Below are 24,894 nucleotides of genomic sequence, written 5' to 3' on the forward strand. Positions count from 1 at the left end.
CCGCCGCCGCCACCCCCTCCCCGACCCCTCCAGCCACCCCCTGCAGGAGCTGTTCGAATCCCGCCAGCAGGAAGTGTGCGAGCAGGAGGAGGAGAAGCAGAAGACGGAGTGAGGGAAAAGAGGGATAGGAGAAGCAGAGGACGAAGTAAACAGGAGGAGGAGGATACATACTGTTAAAAGGAAGAGGAAATCACTAGGGGAAGGAGTTAAGAAGAAGATTGAAGAGGATAAAAGAGAGAAGGAAGAAAACTGAATAAAGTAAAAGGAAAGGACGAAGGGAAACAGAAAGAGTGAAGAAGAAGAGGGAGAGGAGGAGCTAAGGACTGAGTGAAGAGGATAAGAAAGAAGAGAGAATAAACGCACAAGGCAGAGGAAAGGAAGAGGGGAAAAAAATAAGCGGGTGGGAAGAAAGGAATAAAGGGAAAGAGATATAAAAAATTAAAAAAAAACAAGAGAAAAAGGAAAAAAGAATAAAAAAAGAGTTCAGAAGAGGAGAGAAGAAAGGAAGAGAAAAAGGAAAGAAGCTAAAGTCGAAGAAAAAAGAAAAAGAAAAGGAAGTAAGGAAGGAAAAGAAGAATAAAATAGAAGATTGAGTGAGGAAGAAAGGAAGAGTTAAAAAAAATAGAACAAGAACGAGAAAGAAAACATAAAAGTGGAAGAAAAGAGAAAGAGGGAAAAACAGAAGGAAGAAATAGTTGACATCATGACGCAAAGGGAGAGAGATACACTGCTGGAGAAATACAATCTGTCGGTGAGTATAAAAAAAAATCAAATCAAGCATAACCATCAAAAACAAAACAAAAAATAAACAAGACTCATAACTAAACCTTCACCATCTTCACCCTCATCACCTTCACCTGTATATGCATGTTCACCTGTGTTCATTTATTTCTCCTTCCCTGTGGCCCCGGCAGGTAGAACAGCTGGACTACACCTTCGTGAGTGAGTGTAGGGACGAAAAGGTGCTGGGGAGGATCCTGAGGGTGCTGCGATCGGGGGAGGAAGGCATCTACCCACACTTTATTGAGTAAGACGAAGGGGGGGGGGGGGCCACTCTCTCTCTCTCTCTCTCTCTCTCTCTCTCTCTCTCTCTCTCTCTCTCTCTCTCTCTCTCTCTCTCTCTCTCTCTCTCTCTCTCTTATTATTATTATTATTATTATTATTATTATTATTATTATTATTATTATTATTATTATTATTATTATTATTATTATTATTAAGATGTGCATTTTTGTCTTTTTTATCGCCTGTCCATCTGTTTTTAATGATACTATTTTGTGTACATTATTCTTAATCTCAGTGGTGGTAGTAGTAGTAGTAACAATAGTAACCCTTATTATTTACTTTTTATATAGTAAAAAAAAAATCAGTTAAGTAAAAGTTAGAAAAATAAAAGTTAGTAAATAAAAGTTGGGAAAGTGAATAAGTATAGGACTAAACTTTTACTCTCTCCCTCCCCAGGTACGTCGAGGAACAGCTGGCGAAGGTGAACCCTGAGAACCGCCTGCTGCTGCGCCCTCAGAGTGCCCTTCGTGTGCAGGACCTGTCCCGCAGCGAGTACGTGCTTTCTCTCTCTCTCTCTCTCTCTCTCTCTCTCTCTCTCTCTCTCTCTCTCTCTCTGGCATTTTTATCAGTATAGTATCATTTAGTAGTAATAGTAGTAGTAGTAGTAGCAGTAGTAGTAGTAGTAGTAGTAGTAGTAGTAGTAGTAGTAGTAACCTAATTAACACGTTCCATACAGGTTAGCGTCAATCGAGGCTGACCTGTCTGAGTGGGCGGCTGACCTGAAGAAGGAGAAAGAGGAAAAGAGGTCAGGAGGAGGAAAGGAAGAAGAGAAGAAAAATGAAGAGGAGAGGGAAAAGGAAGAGATTGATTCTGATGACGATGAGATAGAAGAGGAAGAGGAAGAGAAGGAAGAAGAAGAGGACGAGGAGGAAAAGGGAAGAGAAAGGACCCCTTCACCCCCCCTCCTTATCCCATCTGACCTCCCTTCTTTAGATAATATTGAAATGTCAGAAAGGTCAACGAACATGACCAAAAGAGGTCAGAGGTCACGTCAACCACTAAGCAAGGTCAGGACAGATAAAAAGTCACATAGTTCACTAATTAAGGACATAACCGTAGATCATAAGGTCAAACTACCTGTATCTTACCCTCTAAACAAGGTCATGAGCGCCAGGAGGTCACCGGGATCATTTATTGAGTTCGTAGAAGATAATGAAGGTCAGGGGTCAGTTAGGAGGTCACCGGGGTCACTTATTGAGGTCCTTGAAGATCACGAAGGTCAGGAGTCATGTAATAGGTTAACAGGGGTAAATTTCAAGGTCACGGAAGGTCAGGGGTCACTTAGCAGGTCAGCGGGGTCAAAAGTCAAGGTTACGGAAGGTCAAGGATTAGTTAGCAGGTCAAAAGAGGTAGATATCAAGGTCACAGGTCAGAAGTCAGTTGACAGGTCTGCAGGGGCAGATTTCAAGGTCACAGTGGGTCAGGGGCCATCTAGCAGGTCGGCAGATTCAGATTTTAAGGTGACAGGTCAGGGGTCAGTTAGCAGATCAGTAGAGGCAGAGGTCAAAGTCATGACAGGTAAGGAGGGTCAAGAATCAGCTGTTATCACTTATAGGTCATCCGGGTCAGTCATCAAAGTGGGTCAGCAGGCAGAGGGAGCGTCCAGCAGGCAGGTAGCGGCTCTGCTGAGGGAGGCTGAGCGGCAGCAAGCGGAGGGCGACCTGCTGAGTGCCTCGCTGAGTTATAATAAGGTGCTGAGTTTGTGCCCGCAGCAAGTGGAGGCCCGGCGTGCCCTGTCCCACCTGCTGACCCGTGAGGAATCCCCTGCCGAACCCCCTGCTGGACCCCCTCCCCCTTCTGCTGGTTCTGTTCCGTTAGTTCAGGAGGTGGAGTGAAAGCGTGTGTGTGTGTGTGTGTGTGTGTATGAGAGAGAGAGAGAGAGAGAGAGAGAGAGAGAGACGTACGTAGCGGATGACCCTTGCACAACAAACCAAACAGAACACTTGATATGCTGACCATATACTTACTTTTGTATGTATTCAGTTTACTGTATGCTGAATGTATGCTTACTGAGTGCTGACCGTGCTGAGTGGTTCTCGTAACATCGAATTAGTGGATAAGACAAAAAAAAAAAATCTGAATAATTAATGGACTTTTAACGGATCGCTTATTTTCTCAATCCTTCCATTGCGCACACACACACACACACACACACACACACACACACACGCAGCTGTAGTCGTAAAAATTCAAGGGTCACAAGGTCATGAGTAAAGATAAAAAAAAAACAGCACATGAACTAATATATAAAAAAGCAACGTAGCATTATGATCTCCGCTTGCATCTTCTCTCGTAACATAAAATTAGTGAATAAGGAAAAAAATGAATAATTAATTGAACTTTTATCGGATTTCGTATTTTTCTTAATCCTTCTATTGCAAACACACACACACACACACACACACACTTGCAGCCAGTCATAAAATAGTGTTACAAGGTCAAGAATAAAGAAAACCCCAGCACATGAACTGATATATAAAAACAATATTAGCGGAAGCAAAAAATACAATAAAAAGCAACTCTGCATCATCATCTCCACTCGCATCTTCCTTTCAATTAAATCATCCTTCGTTTTCATCTCTTAAACAACAACGTATACGAATAAAAAAGACGAAGTATACAAAAGCTAACCTAGAAATACCTCCATACACATTAGTAGGCGTAAAAGCACAGACAGACGCCGTAGTTCATAATAATGCCACAAGAAACTAGAAAAATCTCCACCTGCCATCTGTCTGTCAGTGGGGTTGGCGTTCCTATGGTTGCTATCCCTCGCTTTTTCCTTCATTTCCTCACGTATCCTCGAAATCTCACTCTGGAGGCAAGAGCGTGAATCATACATGTACCTCAGATGGGATAATGGCCTTAGCTGTGAGGGCAATGAGATAATAACGGTGTTTTATTTACGTAAAACTCTAACTCGTCCATTACGCTGAGTTGCTAAGTGAGGAGGCGAGGCGGAGAGCTTCAACAAATGGCATCGTTTTTCCTGCACAGTGCGAGTTACAAGCTGAGGGAGGAAGGTTGTGCGTCTCTTATATAACACACTAAGCTCTTATCCCACCCTTTACACCTTCATAGCCTTGTTTACGCTGATATAGAAGGACTTAGAGGAGTACGAAGAGGACCTACCTTCGCCTCGGGAGTAGTGGAGGAGGAAGGAGAGGCCGTTTGAGGTAAGAAGATGTAACCCACTTAGAAGGGTCAGGTAAGGAGATTGTTGAGTCTTCTTCACCCGCTTGAAAGTAGGTAGACGAGTTTTGGAGGAAAGGTGAGGTGAAGGAACTCATACAGGTGGTGACACTTATACAGGTAAAGGAAAGGTGAGGAGGGAGGGAAGGATGGTTAAGGTAGGATTGGGTAGGGAAAGGATGCGTGAGAGATTGGAGAAGATAGTAAGGTGAAAAGATATGGAAGAGGAAGGAAGGGAAGAGAAAGAAGAGTATATTGGAAGGAGTAGGTATAGAAGGAATGGAAGAAAGAGAAAGGGAAGAGTAATGAGTGAAGGATGGAATGGGAATCCGAGAAGCAAAGGAAGAGGACGATATAAAGGAAAACTGAACGATGGGGAGAGGAAAACTGTGATGGAAATAGGAACGCCAGGTAAGGGGAAAGATACACATATATAGACCACGCAGACCCTATGGCCCAGACTAGGTGGTCTGTCCTCAATATAAGTGAAATCCTATTAAATTTAATGTTCAATAATATATGACAAAGAGGGAAAGGAGGATCGAAGGGAAGGGAAAGAGAAGGAGTGAAGGAAGTAGGAACGACGGAAAAGAGAAATAGACGGTAGGAAGGACAGATAAGGGAAGGTTAAAGGTAAAAAATTAATAGGAATACCAGGAAGAGAAAGGAAAGGGAAGAAGTGAAGTAATAGAAAGTATGAAAGAAAGGAAGGAGAGTGAAGGAAAGGGGAACGCCAGGGAGAGAGAAACGGGGGGAAGGGAGGGAGTGAAGGAAATAGGTCTTGGACGGAAGTAATAGAAAAGGTAGGAAGGAACTATAAGCGAGAAGGAAATGGTGACAAAAGAAGGAAGGAAAAGGAGAGGAAATATGTAAACAGGGAAGGAGGAAGTGAAAGAACTGAAAAGAATGAAGAAAGAGAGAGAGAGAGAGAGAGAGAGAGAGAGAGAGAAAGCATGACAAGAAAGAGGAAACAGGAAGTATACATTCATTGGCCAACACGCAAATGTCATCACTTGCCTAATTTTTTTTTTCTTTACTGATAAACTAACTATTTGATCATATTTAGACTGCAGGCAGGAAAACATAAGATAGCCCAGTTTCCTTGCACCAAATATTTGACATTTATTAATATTTTTGTCTCTGTTTTAAGATGTGTCAGAACTTGAGAGAGAGATTGCGTGATTTATTGCAACTTATTTACAAACATTATACAGGTGTGTGTGTTGGGGGGGGGGGGGGGGTGAGAGAGAGAGAGAGAGAGAGAGAGAAATGCTCATGAACATTGCTATCTGATAAGGATATGATAAGATATTAAGTGTTGAAGGACTGAAGATTCTAAACTAATAAAAGTGGTGATAACGATGATAACTTATAATAATATAGTAATAATAATAATAATGATAATATTAATAATAAATGGAGTTTAATATAAGGATCACTAAATATATCTCATTACAAAGGTTATAGGTAAAGTATTGTTGATGTAAACTAGGAAGAAGGAAAAAAAAAATCCATATGTAACAGAGGTTGTGTTTGGGCAGAGGACGAGGCCGAGGCCGGAAACAATGCTGCCATGAAGGGGTTCGGACGCACCTTTGAACTCAACTGCCTGTTCCTCCTGGTGGTGGCGCTGCTGGTGGCCCTACAGCTCGTCCTGCAGGTATACAGTGATCAGACATGTATTTTGATAGCTGTTAGGGAATTGATTGATGAATAAGAAGTAGAATAATAGTTTGTCATTTGTCCGGAAGTGTGGTTGGTGACTTTGTTTGCTGTAATGACTTTTTATTTTTAATCTCGGTTTTGATTAGCAGAAAACTAATAATTAATGTATTGAATATCTTGAAAATGCTAAATTGTCATTAGATAACTATTGTATTATTATGAACTTGTTTTACTAAGCACTATTTTAAGCTGAATAGGACTTTATAAAAACGTACATAAACTAAAATTTGTTACGCTAGATGGTGGGAAGTAACGGTGCTTACAACCAATTGCAGCGTAGCCATCACCAGGAGATACTAGTGCAACTGAAGGAGAGAGGGGAGGAGGGGGAGGGGGAGATGGAGATGGAGGAGGGGCGCCAGCAACGGGACGTCCACCCCCTCGCCGCCCCCCTCCACGCCCCCAACCAAGACATCTCCCCACCCAATGATGCAAGTAAGTAGTAGTAGTAGTACTAGTAGTACTAGTAGTAGTAGAAAGAAGTGATAGGAGGAGGAGGAGGAGGAGAAAGTAGTAGTAGTCGTAACTAATAATACGTAACATCAACAATTATATCATTAGCAAGATCCAAACTTACTTCCACCTTGATCTTTAGCAGTAAAATACGAAACGAACAATACACCTTTTTTACTTCAATAGAATCATCGCTTTCCTTGACATTTAAAAGTACAAAAACATTAAATTTACTCCATCCTCACAAACACCCAATTCTTACAGAGGCGTTACTGAAAGGTGGTGACGGTGGTGGGGGTGGTGGAAGTGGTGGTAAGAATGGTGATGGGGTCCTGGCAGCCCCTTTAGTCCCCAACATCCGCCGGTCCTTCCCCAAGCGAAAGGCGCCGTACGTGAGGAAGGGGAAGAAGAACAAGAAGAAGAAGAAGAACCGGAAGGGGAAGCAGCAGAAGGAGATGAGAGGAGCAGGAGGCGAGGGGGGTGAAGGGGGGAAGGGCAATGTTCGAGGAGGTAGAGGAGATAATGTAGCAAACGGTAAAGGGCAGCAAAAGGATAACAATAATAATAAACAGAGAAGAGGAAAGATAGGTGATAAAAGTTGAGCGATAACATCTAACATTAAAGTTTATTTTTTCTAAGATTATCAGTTTATTAATGAATCTTGTTTGTAAATAATCTCATGTGCATTATTTTGTCTGTCACGTGGATTATCCGTTGATGTGAATTTGTCTATTTATTATACGCTTGTAACAGGTTGGTAGCTATGATGTGATTAGAATTTGTACTTTTTTTGTCCGAGTTGTTTTTGTATGAAGCATTTAATATTTATATAAAACCCTTGCAAAAGTTAACAGCGTTTCATTCCTAAATTTACCGGTAATGGCTCAATTGCTTTTTCACTCTGATGGGGAAAAATACTTTGGGTTTTTTTTTTTTTTTTTGTGATTAATATTGTTTACCAGTACTTGTGTTTAACATTGCTCTACTTGTGTATTCTAAAATATTTCTACACTGTGTCCCTCCACTTCTCAATCTTCTATTATTATCTCTCCCTCTTTCTACTTCTCTCATTGCCTGCACTTTCATTTTCCCTTGTAAGGTGTGTCTGGTGATTAGGAACAGGTGAGCAGGTGGCTAATGGTGTCTGCATTCCTCCCTGTCTACCTGATTCGCCTCGTAGTAGTAATAGTAGTAGTAGTAGTAGCAGTAGTAATAATAATAATAATAATAATAGATTTTGCAGCTATACAAACGAGCGCGACAGGGTCTTGGCGGGCTCCGTGACGTCACCATTAGCGGCGCGGCGAGCACAACAAAAACAACACACACACGTGGTTCCTCTCTACCTGTGATTCGTGCCCCACAGGTGTTGCGGCAGCTGGTTACCGTGCACAACTGTGACCGCCGATGTCCTCCATGTGAGTATGTTCTCTTTTCCCCTGCATGTGTTATGATATAGGTGATTGGTAGGTGTTATTCGGCGGCACCTTTGATTGAAGTTGTGGATGTAGAGATGTGTTGGGATCATGGAGGTGTGCTTAGGGTGAGGCTTTCTAACACTCGACCATGGTTCTAGATTATCGAAACACCTCCACCCGATATTGACGTCTCTTTTGGCCACCTCTATACTTTTTTTATAAGGGCAATGATTAGCGGGCTTTTTTATCTTTTTTTTCCCTACCTCTCCACCCAATATTGACCTCTCTTTTGACCACTTTTATACGTTTTTTTATAAGGGCAGTGATTAGCGGGCTTTTTTATCTTTTTTTTCCCTACCTCTCCACCTGATATTGACGTCTCTTTTGGCCACCTCTATACTTTTTTTATAAGGGCAGTGATTAGCGGGCTTTTTTATATTTTCTTTCCCTTGAGCTGCTTCCTCTACTGTAAAACATTGATTGGTTGTATTTTCACAGCCATTGTTCATATCCTATGGAAGGCTCCTGTAGGCAAGAGTGTTAACCTTCATTGTGGATTCATGTGGTTTTATGGGGAGGGTTTGGGCTAGTCTGCGCGGGGTGGCACACACTTCATCGCTGTTTTCACTCCGGTTTTGATCTCCACTCCTTTCGATGGGTTACCTAGTATTTTGAAGGTTGTTGGGTGACAATACAGCAGAGTATCAGGAAACAGTATCCCTACCATCACTTTGTTTGTTGTCTGCTATTACTTTTATTATTTAGCTTCAGATTTATTGTGAATGCAGTCTTTTCTGTGACTTGTGTACTTCTTAATATACCTACATACGTACATATACTGAAGTACATACTCACAAACTTGTAGCCTTCCATGTACTTCCAATGCATTCAGGTGTTAGCATGTTAATTAGGTATACACATCATAACACATGTGTTTCGTTGATGTGTCATGTTGATAAGAGAAGACTTGGAGGGAGGAAGGCAAGGGCTTGGGTGATGAGTGTTCGTTATTGACGCGTATCTTTTTATTTCTTTAGAAAAATCATTTGTTTTATTTACCGTAGTTTTAGTAAAATATCTAATAACTGTACAACATCTCACATATATCCCATGTTTTTTTATATTATGATAATGTGTGTGTGTGCTTTACATCCAATTCAAGATAGCGAACCAGGCCGTAACCAAACCTGTGCACTACCACTATGCATTTTCTCAAACTAACAGAGTCCCATGTGAACCTGACATCGTAACCTATTGCTGATTTAGTAGTAACTCATCATCGCTAAATAATGACCCATCACTACAAAATAGTAACCTGTCACTACTAATTAACTGTTCACTCAAACATGATTATATTTTAGGATTAGTGAGTTCACAGTTTTAGGTGTCAAAGAAAGGCAATTCTTAAATGTCATAACATCTGTATTTATAGCAAAACCAACAAAAAAAATAGCATGATCACAGGTATCAAGTCCTGTGGTGTATATGCGATAAGATTCAATACTAAAATACACGCCATAGATACAAAACTTTTCAGTGCTAAACTTGCCTCAACTAACACTCTAGAATGTGTTTAATACAAATGACTGAGTAACGCAGGGAGAGAGATCACTGGAAGTCACTTAAGATGCAATCGTCTCATTATAGAAAGATAACAATAATATTTGATATATGGAGCAAACATGTTACATACGCATTGATATCTTTGCGAGCTCACCTGCACGCCTCCCTCGTGCAGTTTGTACCTGTTAATCACTCCTAATCAGGCACCAGAAGCGAAAGTTCCAAGTCCAACAAGCAACATCTATACACCTTACAACAGACCAGAGATTGTAGTATGATGTAACAAACAAGGCATTTTTAGCATGGACACTAAGAAACGTGACGTGTGTTTGAGAAAATGTTGATAAGTCTGTGTGAGTTCTCGTGAAAATTGATGTGTGTTTACAGCTTCCCGTAACACATTTCAGGACCTTCACGCTTTATGCCTTTCCTGTGAGATTGTCTGGGGATATGGATAGGACAAGGTGGTATGTGGTGATTGAGTGGGTTAGACAAGTTAGGGCAAGTTGATTTGAACCCCCAATGTTGCCACTGATGTCAGAAACCACATTAGGTCTTAAACCCCAAACCACAAGCCCTTAACAGCAACCCTATATGAACATGGGTGAAATCTGTCAAGGCTAATAGATGCAAAGACAGTATGGATTTAATTTAGAGATCATAAGAGCTTAACAGAAACTTAAATCATTATATCCAAACTTCAGACTTTCCTTTCTCTCCTTTATGGAAATTTGTCTGAGAACATGGATGAGAGAACAGGAAAGAATTATTTTAGCAATGACAAGAGTTAGGCAAATACATTGACCATCAGCTCCTAACTTCTGCCTTCCGTGTCTGTCAGTCCCTGCACTTCTTTATGTAAGATTGTCTGAGAATGTGGCTGAGAGGAAGGGTTGGAATTAGTTTAGAGGTTACAAGAGCTTAGCAGAGACTTAGACTGTCAACCCCTAACTTCTGCCTTCCCTTTGTCAATCCCTTCACTCCTTTGTATAAAATTGTGTGAGAGGACAGGATGGAATTATTTCAGAGATGGCAAGAGTTGGCATAAATCTAGACAAATATGTATCAACCACTATTTACCTCCTTTTATTATTATTCTGTAAAATTCCTTCACTCCATTGTGCTCTGTCTGTGAGATTGTCAAGAAACACGGATGAAAAAGTCTTTTTAATGTATTAAGTGCTGCAAAGATTAGAAAAAGACAAACCACCTATCATAACTGTGTCCCATTTATCAATCGATCAACTGAGACATACTCCAGGGTGTGCGTTGCCTCGCCCACCCTACATTTCTGTTCATGCAAGTCACCTTCCAATCCCAAATAACTCATGCTGGGATCCATTGATTTGTGCAAGCCATGAGCTCAGTGGGCATCCCCTTGGCCTCCTCCATATTTGTGATTTTCCATAATACCTCTTTTCAATGTTATGGTGATTCTTGCTTTGTGCTTTCTTATAGAACTAGTCTCTGGATAACCAGCCATGACCCTAGGCAGTAGATATGGTGAAATAAGGAGTACCTAATATGGAACATCTCAAATTAGGAAATGGTGGAAAAGGGACCATAACCTAACACAGTCTTTGCAACCCCTGACACACACCTGAGACACGTGATCACTTGTGCAGACAGAGAGATTAGGTATATAAGCGTAACATCATAAGTGAGTTGTGGCTTATTATATATGGCAATATGTAAAACTAAATTATTGTTTGGAATGCTCAATACTTCATATTTGGCAAGCTTAAAAAAAATAGTTATAATATCCCATGGCATACATACACAAACCTTCGCTAAAAATTTGGAATACTCTAGAATTTGGCATTTTATTGGCCATCAACCCACCAGATTTTTTAGTCTTGTGGGAGACTGTAAAGCTTTATATTCCTTACCTAGGCGGCTTCCAATGTTAATTCACTTATAGACCACATGAATAAATATCTCACTCTTGCCAGATCACATTCACAAATCCTTATCAAACTGCTGCCTCTTGAACCCACTCTCTTTCACACACACACACACACACACATGTACACTCGCACTCATGCACTCTTACAAACATACATGCACACCTTAAAATTCATCCACAACCACCTCCTTTCCATCCCTTTCCACCTCCTCGTAATCCTTTATCATCTGCGCCAAGCTGTCCTGGGCGTCCGCTAGCTCACACTCCTCCAGGCCCTCCCCGGCATACCAGTGAATGAAGGCACGCTTACTATACATTAAATCAAACTTATGTGTCAGCCCCTTCCATGTATCCTTGAAAGCCGTGGTGTTTGCCAGCATACACACGGCGCGGGTGAGCTTGGTGCCTCCTTTCCCAGGGTACAGAGTTGGCCGGCCTCCGTTTATCCCGAGCTTGAAGCCAGTCGGGCACCACTCCACGAACTGCACCGTCTTCATCAGCTTTATTGCCGATATGGCGCGCTGCACGTCATTGGGAGTGACATCGCCGCGGTACAAGAGGCAGCAAGACATGTATTTCCCGTTCGTTGGGTCACAAGTCGCCATCTGCATCTTTGGCTCGAAGCAGGAAGTCGTCATGTCCGCCACTGACTTCTGCTCACTAATGGCTGCTTCCGGCGACACAATCGGAGCGAAGGCCATGACGGGGAAGTGAAGGCGACGCAGTGGGACAAGATTTGTGTTGAAGTCCCGCAGGTCAACATTCAGGGCCCCATCGAACCGCAGAGAGGCCGTGGAGGAGGAGATAACCTGTGCCGTGAGTTGGTTCAGGTTCCGGTAGTTGGGCCGCGTCATCTCCAGGCAGTCGACGCAGAGCCTATACGTCGCCTCGTTGTCGGACACGAAGACACAGTGCTCGTAGTCCATGGTGGTGGCGGCGTGGAGGACGGTGTTGTAGGGCTCCACCACGGCCGTCGCCATGCGGGGGGAGGGGAAGATGGAGAAGCGCAGGAGGCCCGTGCTGCAGTACTCCTGGGTCAGCTTCTCCAGGAGTAGGGTCATGAAGCCAGAGCCTGTCCCGCCGCCCAGGGAGTGAGTGATTGTGAACCCCTGCAGAGGAAAAGAAAACCGGAAATATGTGGAGAAAAAGTAAGGGAAGGGAAGGGAAAAGTAATGAGCAAGATTTACTGAAAATGAAGTGTGATTGGGGATGCCTGCGGAGGAAGAGGAAGCAGGAAATGTGGCGAGGAAAAAAATAAAGACCTTGAAAACGAAGTGAATGATTGTGAATGATGACTGTGGAGGAAGAGGAAGTGAAAAAAAATACTTAAATGAGGGACTTGCTGAAAATGAATTGAGTGATAATGAAACCTTGATGAGTAAGAGTTAATGAGGATAGGTGATGTAAAGGAAAAAAAATACAGATATATTAAAACTTACCAAGCCTTGAAAAATGACAAAAAAACACTAAAAAGCATAGAAAATTAAAGACTGACAGTATGTAAAATGAATCAGTCTGAATATTAATAATGACAAAAAAATGGTAGATGAATGACAATACAACAATAGCAAACCATATTTCTCTCTCACCTGCAGGCCAGAGCACGCCTCCACCTGCTTCCTTATATTGTCCATGACCTGCCCGATCACCGCCTTGCCCACGGTGTATCGGCCTCGCGCAAAGTTGTTGGCCGCGTCTTCCTTGTGCGTCACCAGGCTGGAGGGGTGGAAGAGGTCCCGGTGCGTGCCGTGGCGTATCTCATCTGTGGGGGGGAGAGGTGGTGAAGGAAGGCGGCGGAGGATTGCCTGAAATAATAGTTGTGGTGGTGGTTGTGGTGGATGTGGAGTAGTTGTTCTAACAGGTCCAGGTTTTCTGAAGTTCTGAGCTGGATCTCTTTTGAAGTCCCTCCTCTTTTTAATTTTTTTCTATCCCCATCTCATAAATTATACATATTATACCTAAGCCAGGAGCATAGTGAGCACATAGGAAGGGTTTCTCCTAATACATTGACTTCGGCAGGTAGCGCAGCAATCTCAAATATATGCTGTAGAAATGGGCTTTGTAAGAGCTGCTTGTGGCATGTCAGGATGAAATAGAGAAAGCAATGAAAATAAGCCTTGAGAGTTTGATATGGATGTAACAGCAAAAGGTGGATTGTGAAGTGGCTAAATGAGTTAGACATGGCTTTATATATAAATATCTGAGATAGTTTGATTGGTGGCTATTCAGAGTCAAAACCCCTCAAGTGTTTGTTGTGACATACCCACGACAGATGGTTCAAGGTCAATGAATAGGGAGCGAGGAACCATCTTGCCGGTGCTTGTCTCACAGAAGAACGGATCCAGAGAGGATTCATCGCTGAGAGAGAAAGAGATTAGTTAGGAACGAGAACCACTCATTAACGTGATAGGATTGTACAGTAATTTTTCCTAACATTGAAGAATTCTATTACTGAAACCCTTAAAAGCTTAAACTCAAGATTGTAACAGTTTCATTGCTCATTTTTTACTCAGGTTTCTTTTCTCAGTATTCAAAACTATTAAACGTACTTCCATTATGTTATGCAGATCACCAAACACACTCTTAATGGTATGTGCGGTGAGACTCACATGGTTGGGTAAGGAACTCCATCGGGGAATATTCCGTGCTCGAGGCAGTACAGCTCCCAGCACGCCCTGCCCACCTGCACACCTGCCTGGCCCACGTGTAGCGAGACCACCTGTCTGCTGGCACCCTAGGGGGAAAGGGTTAGTTTAGGGTGGGACTCAACTCTGGGGTGGAGGGATAGATTGGGTGAGAGCCTTAGAGGTATACTTAATCCTTGTAATTTGAAGGAAAGGTTGGGTTAAAGTGCATCTCGATTTGATGGGATATAGGGATTGGTTAGATTAGGGTGTTAGGGGTATAGTTAATCTCATTAGTTTGAAGGAAAGGTTGGTTTGATGTGGGTCTCAATTTGCTGGTAGCTTGGTATGTAGGGAAGCTGGGTTAAGGTGTGATTTTCTTTGCTGTCTTGAAAAGGGTTGGTAAGGTTAAGCAGAGGTGTTATTGATGCAGCTGGCTAAAAAGTAAGGCTAGGTGACAGCGTTGTTAGATTTGCTGCCTTATAGGGAATATTTGGTTAGGACATGGCTGATCTAACTGGCTTGTAGATGTTAATTAAGGTGTGGCTCATTTTATCGGCTTGAAGAGAAAGAAGAGCGGCGCATGGGGTGCGGTGGAGTAATGAGTTAGAGGATCAAGCCATGAAAGTGACGAGCTGGGGCAAGGTATTTTGAACCCCAATGCTGCCACGTCACATCAGGAAAGGCATTCAGTCTTAAACCCCAGACCACAACCCCCAAACAGTTGCTCGATACAATCATGGGTAAAAGTTCTCGAGACAAAGAAGAGAGAAGAGAGTGGCATAGTGGGTGACAAGGTTCAATGGCTTAAAGGAGTTAGCCAGGCACCAGGCACCAGTCACTGCCTCTCTGTTGGCAGCACACAAGCTCATCGTGGGCAGAAAAACACTTAGCGTAGTGGCAAGAGTTAGATGAATAAGCCCCACTCTGTTGGATGCACAAAGACTCAGGCCAAAGAGAACATTCATAGACAGAAAAATGTTTGAGGTAAAATTAGCAGTTCCATGAAAAAGCCAGCCGAGAAGTTCATAGATAGGCAGAGAATGATATAACCGGCATTATAGAAAACTTGTACTGCTTTCTTCTTTCATTTTTGCCACAGCCTTGTAGAGAGCCATATTCTTTCAGTATGCAACAAATGAAAAGAAACCAAGAAACCCCCAATAAAATAAGTAAATAAATGGCTGATTCTCCATGTTAAGCAACTTCTAAAAAATAAATAAATGAAAAGACAAACCTCAGCCTAGATTTGGTTTAGTGGGTAACCTGCAAGAAGTTTTTTCTGTAATATAACATCTAGAACTGTACATTTCCTTTCTTCTCTCATTGATGGCATGATATATCTCCCCCATTTTAAGATACCTCACATGAGAAGCCAAAACAGTCATAGGAGATATTTCATTTGTGTGTCAAAATGAAGTGAAATCATTGAAGCCACAGAATAACAAGGGATGTGTGTGTGTGTGTGTGTGTGTGTGTGTGTCATTAACCTGGTAGCAGCGACGGGCCAAATTTGTGGCTTTACCGTGTAGCAGCGACGGGCCAAATTTGTCTGATCACAAATGCTTTGATATATATTATGAAATGGTTTGTGTGAGTGATGATTTTTTCTCATTTTTCTCGCTTAGAGGGACCATTAAGAAACATGATCCCCACTGCTACCGGGTTAATGCTCCTCAGTGACTCAATCCCACTCTGTGCTGTACGGTGCTGTGGTTCACATACACAGACATGAATACAAACAAAGGGGAGAATTTTGTTGCCACCAGAATATAGAACAGAACACAACAAACTCTGTACCTATACAGTGGTTTCAACATGGTGGGGTAGATTTATTACAACATTATCCATTAAGCTTCCAGTCCCTAATGTAAAGAAATGTAGGCTTTGAACTATCATGAAAATATCGTGTGTTTCATAAAGGGCTGGTTCATTATACCTCCCATGTGGCTCAGAGCAACATAGCAAACTAATATTAACATGGAAACAACAGATGATCTTGTACACAGGGAACATGACCACAACTAGCTGCTTAATATGGACAGGGGGAGCAAAAGGACATTACCACTATGGGAGGGAGGGAAGGAACACAGGGAGATGACCAAATTACAGGACCCAATCAATAATGGAGGGAGAGGGAGAGCAGGGAGACATGACTAGGGCGGAAGATTGAGGGAGGAGGGAGGAAGGTGCCCATAAGAAGCCTAATATGGAGGAAGGAGGGATGATGTGACTTGACTTGGGAGAGGAGGAGGAAGGAAAACATTACCGAAGGGGGGGACGAGGGATACAATGACATAATTTGACATTTTAAATTATCGAGGGACTAGAAATATACCATCAGATATACATAACATTACTGTATACATATAAGAAATACAATAGGGTATATATATTGAATTACTGATGTTAATGTAGAAAATACCAGTCATAATATAGAGGTTACAGTTGGTGCCTTTACAGTGAAGAAGTACAGTGAGATACAGTGAAAAGTACGGTGTTCTCATTCAATGGGACTAAGGAGATACGTGAATTACTATGGGAACTATTGAAAAAGTCAGTCGTGGGTGCTGGTAGTATGGCGGGACTATGAGACTATGGGAGACATTACTATGGGGGGATACAGTGGAATGATGTGGCATAAAGGGTAAATACTAATGGGCTATGGGAGATATTGTTATGGGAACTAGTGGAAGGGTCAGTAATGGGTGCAATGTACTGTAGTTGGACTATGGAAGACATTACTATGGGGGGTTACAGTGAAATTTAGTGCTTTTCGTATGCTGGAGCTATTGGATATATTGGTATGGGAGCTAGTGGAAGGGTTAGTAATGGGTGCAATTTACTATGGTGGGACTATGGGAGACATTACTATGGGGGGTTACAGTGAAATTTAGTGCTTTTCGTATGCTGGGGCTATTGGATATATTGGTATGGGAGCTAGTGGAAGGGTTAGTAATGGGTGCAATTTACTATGGTGGGGACTGGGAGAAGATTACTATGGGGGTGTTATTGTGGAGGGACTATACAGTGTTACGTTAGACATGCAGGTAATGTGAGGCTGCCTGGGAGACACATTTAACACTACGCTTATTGAGACCAAAGGCTGTGTGGGTGTGGGATGGTGGGTGTTAGTGGGAGGAAGAGGGAAGGGGGAATATAGAGCCATGATTTGCTTTTATGTATTGCTGCTGTCTTTTTGCTTCTTTATGTATTATTGTATCATTTATTTTTGTCATGTATTTAGTTATTCTATTGTTTTGTCTTTCTTGTCAGTGAGAAGAGGAAAAGTCTATAGTGAAACCAAATTGTCGAGTCCGTTTTGGTGTTGGCTCCCGTGGGTCCATTTCTCCCCTCTGCTCTGCCACACATTCCCAATACCTATTTTTTCCTCTCATATGTTACCTATAGCTTACATATGAGAGGAGGAGATAGGCGCTGGGACTGTGTGGCAGAGAAGAGGGGAGGAAAGGACCCGCGGGAGCCTACGACAGACCGGCCTCGACGTATCTGGAAGACTATTGCACATTATTTTTTTCTTTCTACTTGAAGCGTTTTGTACTCAATTTCCTGTTTGCGTTTTGTTTGCATCAACCTAGTTTTCAGCATGTAAACGATAGCAGTGCTGGTCCTGAATCACTGCAGTTGCTCTTGGCAGTGCGGGTATTTTTTTTCATAGCTAGCTGATGGCCTACATGTCAAGCAAGGAAACTATTCACTGTCGTTTGAGGTGATGCTGTTTTTCTTGCTTTCAAAATGACTAACTAAAAACCATCAAGGCAGAACAGGTTTACACAAAAATGCCTTGCTCTTGACGCACTATAATGTTGCCTTGGACTAACAGCACCTAAGAAAAGTAAAAAGTAAAGATTAAAATTTCTTTCTACCTAACTATAGATATAAAAACAGCAGAGAGCAGGAGTGTCATTGTAACTTCAACAATAAAAATTCAGCAAATAGCAAGAATTGAAGCATTAGAAATCTCATGACTGCTGTGTGTCAAAACAGACCCTGAAGTCCCACAGCCTCAGAGTCACCCTGAAGAAGTGCACCCCAGCCATCATCCACCTTAGGCCGAGCGCTGCGCAGGCGTCCACTAAGTCTTACGTGTGGGGAGGGAGGGAGTGAGGGAGACAGGCTAACATGCAGAGCAGCGGAAGGGTAGCCCCACCGTGTCCGGGCCCGCTAGGAACTCCTCATCATCCTCTTCCGTGTAGCTCTCGAAGTCAAGGAACGACGCTGTGGAGTCTGAGGTCGCGATGGACGCCGCTGATCCGTTGAAGTCATGCGGCGTTCCCAAGGGAGTGATGTGACCCTCCAGCGTGGCGAATTTGGCACCTGATTCCTTTTTGTGTCTTCCTCTAGAGTGCCGTTTGCGTTGCCGTTTCTTCCCATGCCGCGCTTCCTCCCTGGGCAGTGGGTATGCTGGTTGCGTTGAGTGCCAGGCGGTGTATATGGTCAGGCCACATCCCTCTAGTTCCCCTGCACGCGCCAGAACCACATCCCTGTCCTGAGCGCGGCAGAATCTCGCCACAACTGTCCTGGAGTGGTTATCGTTGACTTGTCCCATCCGTCGGCAGTATCGGAGGTGGATTTCGCCCAGTCCCAGCCTCTCGCGGAGCATGGTGGACAGACGTGTGGATATGTCCTCATCTGTCTCCGTTTCCGTCTCCTCCAGGCCATCCACACATAAAGTCGCTTCCTCAAGATGTGGTTCGGGCATGCGGGTCACATCCACACGCTCCACATCCCATCCACGGCTCGTCCTCTTCCGATTCCCCCGCCTCTCAAAGCCATTCCTCTCCCCATCCACCCACGCATCCACACCGCCTTTTCCGCCAAGATTCCACCCCTCATATCCACCTCCGTCATCCACACCCCATGCATTGACCCCCTTCCTCAACCCGGCAACCCCCTCACCCCCGCACAGGCTACTCAGGATGACCCGAAATAGTGACCTGACCTCCACAAGCTCAGAGCGGGTGAGATCAATAGTCTTGGCTTGCTCCACGACCTTGGCCTGGAGGGAGTCAACGCGTGACATGACCTGACCCACAAACAGCTCCAGGGAGTTTCTGTAAGCCTCATGCTGAAGGTCAATAAGAAGCTTGATGGCAGCAGTGTCCATCTTGGGGTCAGAGGAGTTTTGCTCAGATTGAAGGGATACTTTTGTGATTTTTGGTGGTACAATTTTTTTTAAAGTTTCGGGGATTTTTTGAAAGTGGATTGACCTTTTTTTTCCTATCTTTCAGTTGGAATGGCCTTTTTTGCCTTTTTCAGTATTTCAGTGCCATTTTTAGTTTAGGGGGTCTGGGGGTGGCCCTTTTTTTCTCCTTTTTTTGAGTTTTGGGACAGTTTTCAATTTTGGAGATTTATTGTGATTTTGAGTGGATGCTCTTTTTCTTTTATTTTCAGTTTTGGGGTACTTTTTATATATATTTTTTTAGATGGCCTTATTTTCTCCTACTTTTTTCAATTCAGAGGCACTTTTTAGAAAATGGGAATTCATACGAGTTTGTTCATCAATAGACTTTTTTCTCCTTTCTTTCAGTTTTTGGGCACCTTTTCTTTTAGTTTGGGGCCTCTTGATTTTATTTATTTATTTATTCTTTCTGTTAAGGTCATGCATAGAGCTTGTTCTGGCTAAGAGCTCCCTTTGCTGCTTGTATTAGTCTCACTTTCATGTTCATTCTCATAATTAGACTTGTACTGATGCTTGTGTTCAGGGCAGTGAGTGTGGATGTGTTTCTTTCCTTTGCACTTGTTTGTTTGTTATATTGTGGTCTGTATATATTTAGGCATTCATTATTTTAAGAGTTAGCACCTTTTGTCATTTTAAAGATATGTAACATTCTTTTCATCATCAGTTCATTCTATTTTTTTCTATCATTTACACTTTCACAGCCTACAAACACATTTTCTCTTTTCTATTTCACTCTTATCATCAGTTCATTCTAATTTTTCTATCATTTACACTTTCACAACCTACAAACACATTTTCTCTTTTCTATTTCACTCTTATCATCAGTTCATTCTAATTTTTCTATCATTTACACTTTCACAACCTTCAAACACATTTTCTCTTTTCTATTCCACTCTTCACTTGTAATTTCACTCATGTCTTGTATTTTATCTTCACTATAATGAATATATTTTCCTTTTATTCCCTTCACTGTTCTTGTATTCCCTTCACTGTCCTGTCATTTTTAGGCACTTGACAGACCGCCAGACCTCACAGTTACATCAGAGGCCCGGACAACACACTGACTCACACAGACAGACAAAGAGAAATATAATATAATTTACAAGTGTCTGTCACCGCCCACACACTCACCGCTCTCTTTGTTCTCTCATGAAACCAACTGATCCACTTAAACCACTTATTTCCACCCACTCCACATCCACCATAGCATTGTAGACCACCATCGCATTGCCTGTTTTAATATTCGCTCTTAAAACACCATAAATAAACCAGAAATTAGGCACCTCATGTCACCCACTTATTAAACCAACTGATCCACTTAAACCACTTATTTTCACCCACTCCACATCCACCATAGCATTGTAGACCACCATCGCATTGCCCGTTTTAATATTTGCTCTTAAAACATCATAAATAAACCAGAAAGTAGTCACCTCATGTCACCCACTTATTAAACCACCTGATCCACTTTAACCACCCATTTCCACCCACTCCACAGCTCTTTAGACATCACCATAGCTTTGCCTTATCAGTATTCACTCTTGAAACATCATAAATAAACCTGAAACTATAATCATAATTCCTCTTGTCACAGGCTCACTAAACCAGCTGTTCCTTACTAACCACCCATTTCTACTCACTCCGCAGACACCACAGCTCTTTAGGCATCACCACTGCACTGTCCTTTTAGTGTTCACTCTCAAAACACCATAAACAGACTGGCAATGGTAACAGTAATGTCTCTATTTCATGATGATTTTCTTGCAGACACGAGTAATGTGTTTTCAGCTTTTCCACATTAACCACTCATTCCTATCCTCCCCACAGCTGTTCAGACGTCACCACAGCACTGTCCTCTTAATATTCACCCTCTAACACCGCACAAGACAAAGACAGGCAGTGTACGGTCTCAATCTCCTCGCTGACTTTTCAGAGAGAGACAGAGCCGTTTTTTCGATCCCTCAAAAAACCTCTTTTCCTACTCTTCCCACAGCTGTCCAGACGTCACCACAGCACTGTCCTCTTAATATTCACCCTCGTAACACTGCACAAGACCGACAATGCTAGTAACACGGTCTCAATCTCACGCTGACTTTCCCGCAAAGACGAGTCAGCCGTTTCCAATCTTTCCTCATACACCACTCATTTCCTACTCTTCCCACAGCTGTCCAGACGTCACCACAGCACTGTCCTTTTAATATTCACCCTCGCCGCACCGCACAAGATCAACAATGCCAATAACAACGTCTCAATCTCACGCTCTCTATCAGGCCGGGAGCCGCTCGTCCTTTCCCCGGGGCTCACGAGGGAAGTGCTGGACAGGAGACGAGAGGGAGACGAGAGAGACGAAACAATTAAGTGTTATAAGGGCGTGTCCTTGTGGCCTCGGCATCCGGCTGTGTGTCAGGCCGGGGAGAGCTCCGCGTGCCTCTGTCTCGTCGTAATATCGATTATTTTGCCCCATTCATGTGTGTCTCCTACGGCCAGACGGGCTTGTGCGCGTGTGTGTGTGAGCGCCGGGCTGCCTCCGAGTGTGTGGCAGCTGGCGTTTATCGAATTATTGGTGTTCTGTGGGGTGTATGCAGTGAGTGGGTGTGTCTGATACTGCTTTTGGTTATTCATGTCTGTTTCCTGTGGGTAGATGTGGCGGTGTGATTATGTGTGTGTGTGTGAGAGAGAGAGAGCGCCGGGTCTGTCTCCGTGTGTCAGGCGTTTATCGAGTTATTGGTGTTCTGTGGGGTGCATAGTATTGGTGGGTGTGTCTGAGATTGATTTTGGTTATTCATGTCTATTTCCTGTGTCGATATGTGGCGGTGTGTCTGTGTGTGAGCGTCAGCCTTCCTCCGTATGTCTGGCAGCTGGTGTTTATCGAATTTTTGGTGTTCTGTGGGGTGTGTTCTGTGGTTGGGTGTATCTTAGCTTGATTTTAGGTGTTCATGTCTATTTCCTGTGTCTATATGTGGCGGTGTGTCTGTATGTGAGCGTCAGCCTTCCTCTTTATGTCTGGCAGCTGGTGTTTATCGAATTTTTGGTGTTCTGTGGATGGGTGTATCTTAGCTTGATTTTGGGTGTTCATGGCTATTTCCTGTGGCTAGACGGGGTGAAGTGTCTGTGATTGCATGTGAGAGAAAAAGAGTGAGAGAGACAGAGAGCGTGGGTCGTTTATCGAATCATTGGTGTTCTGTGAGACTGTGTCGTGTAGTATTGGTGGGTGTGTCTGAGATTGCTTTGGGTTCGCTCATGTGTGTTTCCTGTGGGTGGTGTGGCTGTGTGAGAGGGAGGAAGAGACAAAGAGCGCGGGTCAGTTGTGGAATTACTGAAGCTGTGTTCTTATGTATTCCTTGTGGCTAAGCAGTGTGGTGAGTGCCTGTGTGTGTGTGTGTGTGTGTGTGTGTGTGTGTGTGTGTGTGTGTGTGTTGACATTTCTGCATTTAATCTCTCCTTTCGTTTTTTTTTTTTTTTTTTTTTTTTTTTGTGTGTGTTTGTGGATGCTTCACAGGAGAGAGAGAGAGAGAGAGAGAGAGAGAGAGAGAGAGAGAGAGAGAGAGAGAGAGAGAGAGAGAGAGAGAGCTGTGGTCATTTATGGAAGTATTGAGGACCATAGTGTTGGTGGGCGACTTTAAGAGAGTATTTTGGTTCTTTTGTGTTACTGTGGTTAGGGTGGGTGGTGTTTGTGTGTGAGAGAGAGAGAGAGAGAGAGAGAGAGAGAGAGAGAGAGAGAGAGCGCTTGTCTTTATTGAACTATTGGTATTCTTGTTGTGTAGCTTGCGTGGATGTAGTCATAGTTTGGTATTTAATTTTCTGTCACTTATTTTTATTTTTATACTAAGATCTCTAGCTAGTCGGTATTCTTAGACGTCTCTCGATTTCACATCAACTATTTCCAAAGGCCATAAAGGATATTAATCGGGTTCTAATGAGTGTTCATGGTACAGAGGAAGGGTCAAACTACCACCAGGGTCATGAAACTACCCCTGGAGATGCCCAAAAGTCCTACAAAGAATCGTGCCAAATGTATGTCCTTGTGCGATGAGATGTTTAAGAATATTTAGACGGCTCTCACATCAACTATTCCGAAGGCCCAAAACGAGATCAATCGGGTCCTAATGAATTTTCTTTTAGGTTCATATTATAGAAGAGTCAAACTACCGCCAGGGCCATGAAACTACCCCTGGAAATGCCAAAAAACTCCTACGAAAGCCTTATGAAATATGTGCTTGGGCGCTGGATGTTTCAGAATACGGCCCAGAGTCTGTCCTGTTGCACCTGCCAATATTCAGCTTTTACGGTGCTATCAATCAAAGCTCAGGTGAGGCCGCCCGGACGCCATCTTAGCAAGGCCGCTCACCCCATTACACACTTTAGAACGTTTCCTGGTTATACGAAGGTGATGTTTCCAAACGGGTGCTGCGCTAACGTATCATGCATGCCTGTTGACGTAATCATGGAAAGTTAGTAAAGGTCACGGGTTCACATCGCAGGCGGGTGCTGAAGTATGGCGGCGGAGTGGAGTCAAGTGAGGCTGTGACGCGAGGTGATAGGAAAAACAGGGTTCCAGCAAGACGTGATTTAGAAGCGACAGCGATTTGATAATGAGGCGAGAGTGCACCTGATGTTAATTTTAGGAGGTGACGACAGTTCCTTGACCGGGAGTATTCGAAGCTACCCGAGTGACATCCCTTAGCTTAGTTAGATAAAATTAATATAGGTAAGGTTTAAAAATAGAAGAAATAATAGGTAGAATGAAAAGAAAATTATTTATGGCAATTTATAAGAGAAACTTCGTAGATATGTTTTTTTTAAGGTTACAAAATACCTACCTAGGCTCGTATCTAGCTAAGTATTAAAAAACTAACAATAAATAATAGTAATAACAACAATGCTAATAACAGATAGATGGATAACTAAGCTTAACATTTCATCCATATATATTTCGTTTCAACTTAATAAAAATAATAATAATAATAATGAGTATAATAATGAATAAATAGATGGATAAATAGCTTAACATTTCATCCATATATATTTCGTTTCTTAATAAAAATGATAATAATAGTAATGAGTATAATAATGAATAAATAGATGGATAAATAGCTAAACATTACATCCATATATTTCGTTTCTTAATAAAAATGATAATAATAATAATAGTAATGAGTATAATAATGAATAAATAGATGGATAAATAGCTAAACATTACATCCATATATTTCGTTTCTTAATAAAAATGTTAATAATAATAGTAACGAGGATAACAATAGATATATAGATGGATAAATAAGTTAACATCCCCTCCATATATATTTCATCTTAATCCCGCCCAGGTCATTTAACTACCTGTCCACCTTGCCCACTAATTAAGCATCCCCAGGTAGGTCATTAGGCGCCCAGGTAATCACAGGAAGTTAGTTAGCGGCCACGCGTTGCCCCTGCTAATTAGGGAGATCATTAGTGTGTTTTTGAGGTAATTTTGAGGAGTAGTTTGGTGTGTGTGAGTGTGTGTGTGTGTGTGTGTGTGTGTGTGTTGCCGGGTTATAAGAGGAAAGGGTTACATTACACACACACACACACACACACACACACACACACACACACACACACACAAACAAACAAACAAACAAACACATTAATAATCACCTAACAACATAAATGCATCCGTTTTTCTTTTATATTCTTGCGAGACAATAGACTTCAATCACTCTCTCTCTCTCTCTCTCTCTCTCTCTCTCTCTCTCTCTCTCTCTG

At 42.6% G+C, this 24,894-nt stretch overlaps 4 protein-coding genes across 11 annotated transcripts in view; 3 read left to right on the top strand and 1 right to left on the bottom strand.

Moving 5' to 3' along the window:
* The window catches only part of LOC126985415 (DNA ligase 1-like), a 4,837-nt gene extending 947 nt beyond the window's left edge, over positions 1-3,890 (top strand). For all 3 annotated transcript variants that reach the window (XM_050840257.1, XM_050840256.1, XM_050840255.1), the window contains exons 3-6: positions 1-751; positions 915-1,027; positions 1,462-1,557; positions 1,742-3,890. The exon at positions 1-751 is cut by the window's left edge and continues 92 nt beyond it. In XM_050840257.1, the coding sequence (XP_050696214.1) occupies positions 704-751; positions 915-1,027; positions 1,462-1,557; positions 1,742-2,900 (1,416 nt within the window). In that variant the 5' untranslated portion in view covers positions 1-703 and the 3' untranslated portion in view covers positions 2,901-3,890. The remainder of the gene's footprint in view (positions 752-914; positions 1,028-1,461; positions 1,558-1,741) is intronic.
* Positions 3,891-4,062: 172 nt separating this feature from the next.
* LOC126985416 (uncharacterized) lies at positions 4,063-7,286 on the top strand. The gene is made up of 4 exons (XM_050840258.1): positions 4,063-4,241; positions 5,799-5,917; positions 6,258-6,417; positions 6,700-7,286. Exons 2-4 carry the CDS (start codon positions 5,831-5,833, stop codon positions 7,035-7,037), a joined length of 585 nt encoding a protein of 194 aa, XP_050696215.1. The 5' UTR covers positions 4,063-4,241; positions 5,799-5,830; the 3' UTR covers positions 7,038-7,286.
* A 445-nt stretch (positions 7,287-7,731) lies between these two features.
* LOC126985420 (uncharacterized) overlaps positions 7,732-24,894 on the top strand; it is a 112,667-nt gene continuing 95,504 nt past the window's right edge. For 2 of the 3 annotated variants that reach the window (XR_007738696.1, XM_050840276.1), the window contains exon 1: positions 7,732-7,853. Coding sequence is in view for 2 of the 3 variants with exons in the window: in XM_050840276.1 (XP_050696233.1) it covers positions 7,843-7,853 (11 nt within the window). In the remaining variant the exon portion in view is untranslated. The remainder of the gene's footprint in view (positions 7,854-24,894) is intronic. The other variant, XM_050840278.1, reaches the window with a different exon arrangement.
* Positions 9,255-22,143, bottom strand: LOC126985419 (tubulin alpha-8 chain-like). Of its 4 annotated transcripts, none has more exons than XM_050840273.1 (6): positions 21,408-22,143; positions 18,118-20,209; positions 13,932-14,056; positions 13,586-13,680; positions 12,912-13,084; positions 9,255-12,431 (listed from the first exon to the last, which is right to left on the bottom strand). In XM_050840273.1, exons 2-6 carry the CDS (start codon positions 19,072-19,074, stop codon positions 11,487-11,489), a joined length of 2,295 nt encoding a protein of 764 aa, XP_050696230.1. In that variant the 5' UTR covers positions 19,075-20,209; positions 21,408-22,143; the 3' UTR covers positions 9,255-11,486. The 4 variants fall into 4 exon arrangements, with proteins under 4 accessions (XP_050696230.1, XP_050696232.1, XP_050696231.1 ...); XM_050840275.1 differs by having other exon boundaries at positions 18,118-20,397; XM_050840274.1 differs by lacking the exon at positions 21,408-22,143 and adding an exon at positions 20,609-21,031 and having other exon boundaries at positions 18,118-20,458.

Source organism: Eriocheir sinensis, chromosome 59 (assembly GCF_024679095.1).
Source record: "Eriocheir sinensis breed Jianghai 21 chromosome 59, ASM2467909v1, whole genome shotgun sequence".
In the NCBI taxonomy this organism is placed as follows: Eukaryota; Metazoa; Arthropoda; class Malacostraca; order Decapoda; family Varunidae; genus Eriocheir; species Eriocheir sinensis.

Bases quoted from the DNA above. Each gene is read 5' to 3' on its own strand.
- LOC126985416 (XM_050840258.1), top strand. From the start codon at position 5,831: ATGAAGGGGTTCGGACGCACCTTTGAACTCAACTGCCTGTTCCTCCTG. The intron at 5,918-6,257 runs GTATACAGTGAT...AACCAATTGCAG, and splicing joins CCCTACAGCTCGTCCTGCAG to CGTAGCCATCACCAGGAGAT. The intron at 6,418-6,699 runs GTAAGTAGTAGT...CAATTCTTACAG, and splicing joins CTCCCCACCCAATGATGCAA to AGGCGTTACTGAAAGGTGGT.
- LOC126985419 (XM_050840273.1), bottom strand. From the start codon at position 19,074: ATGGACACTGCTGCCATCAAGCTTCTTATTGACCTTCAGCATGAGGCT. The intron at 13,681-13,931 runs GTGAGTCTCACC...TTTCTCTCTCAG, and splicing joins GGAGTTCCTTACCCAACCAT to CGATGAATCCTCTCTGGATC. The intron at 13,085-13,585 runs GTATGTCACAAC...TCCCCCCCACAG, and splicing joins CCTTGAACCATCTGTCGTGG to ATGAGATACGCCACGGCACG.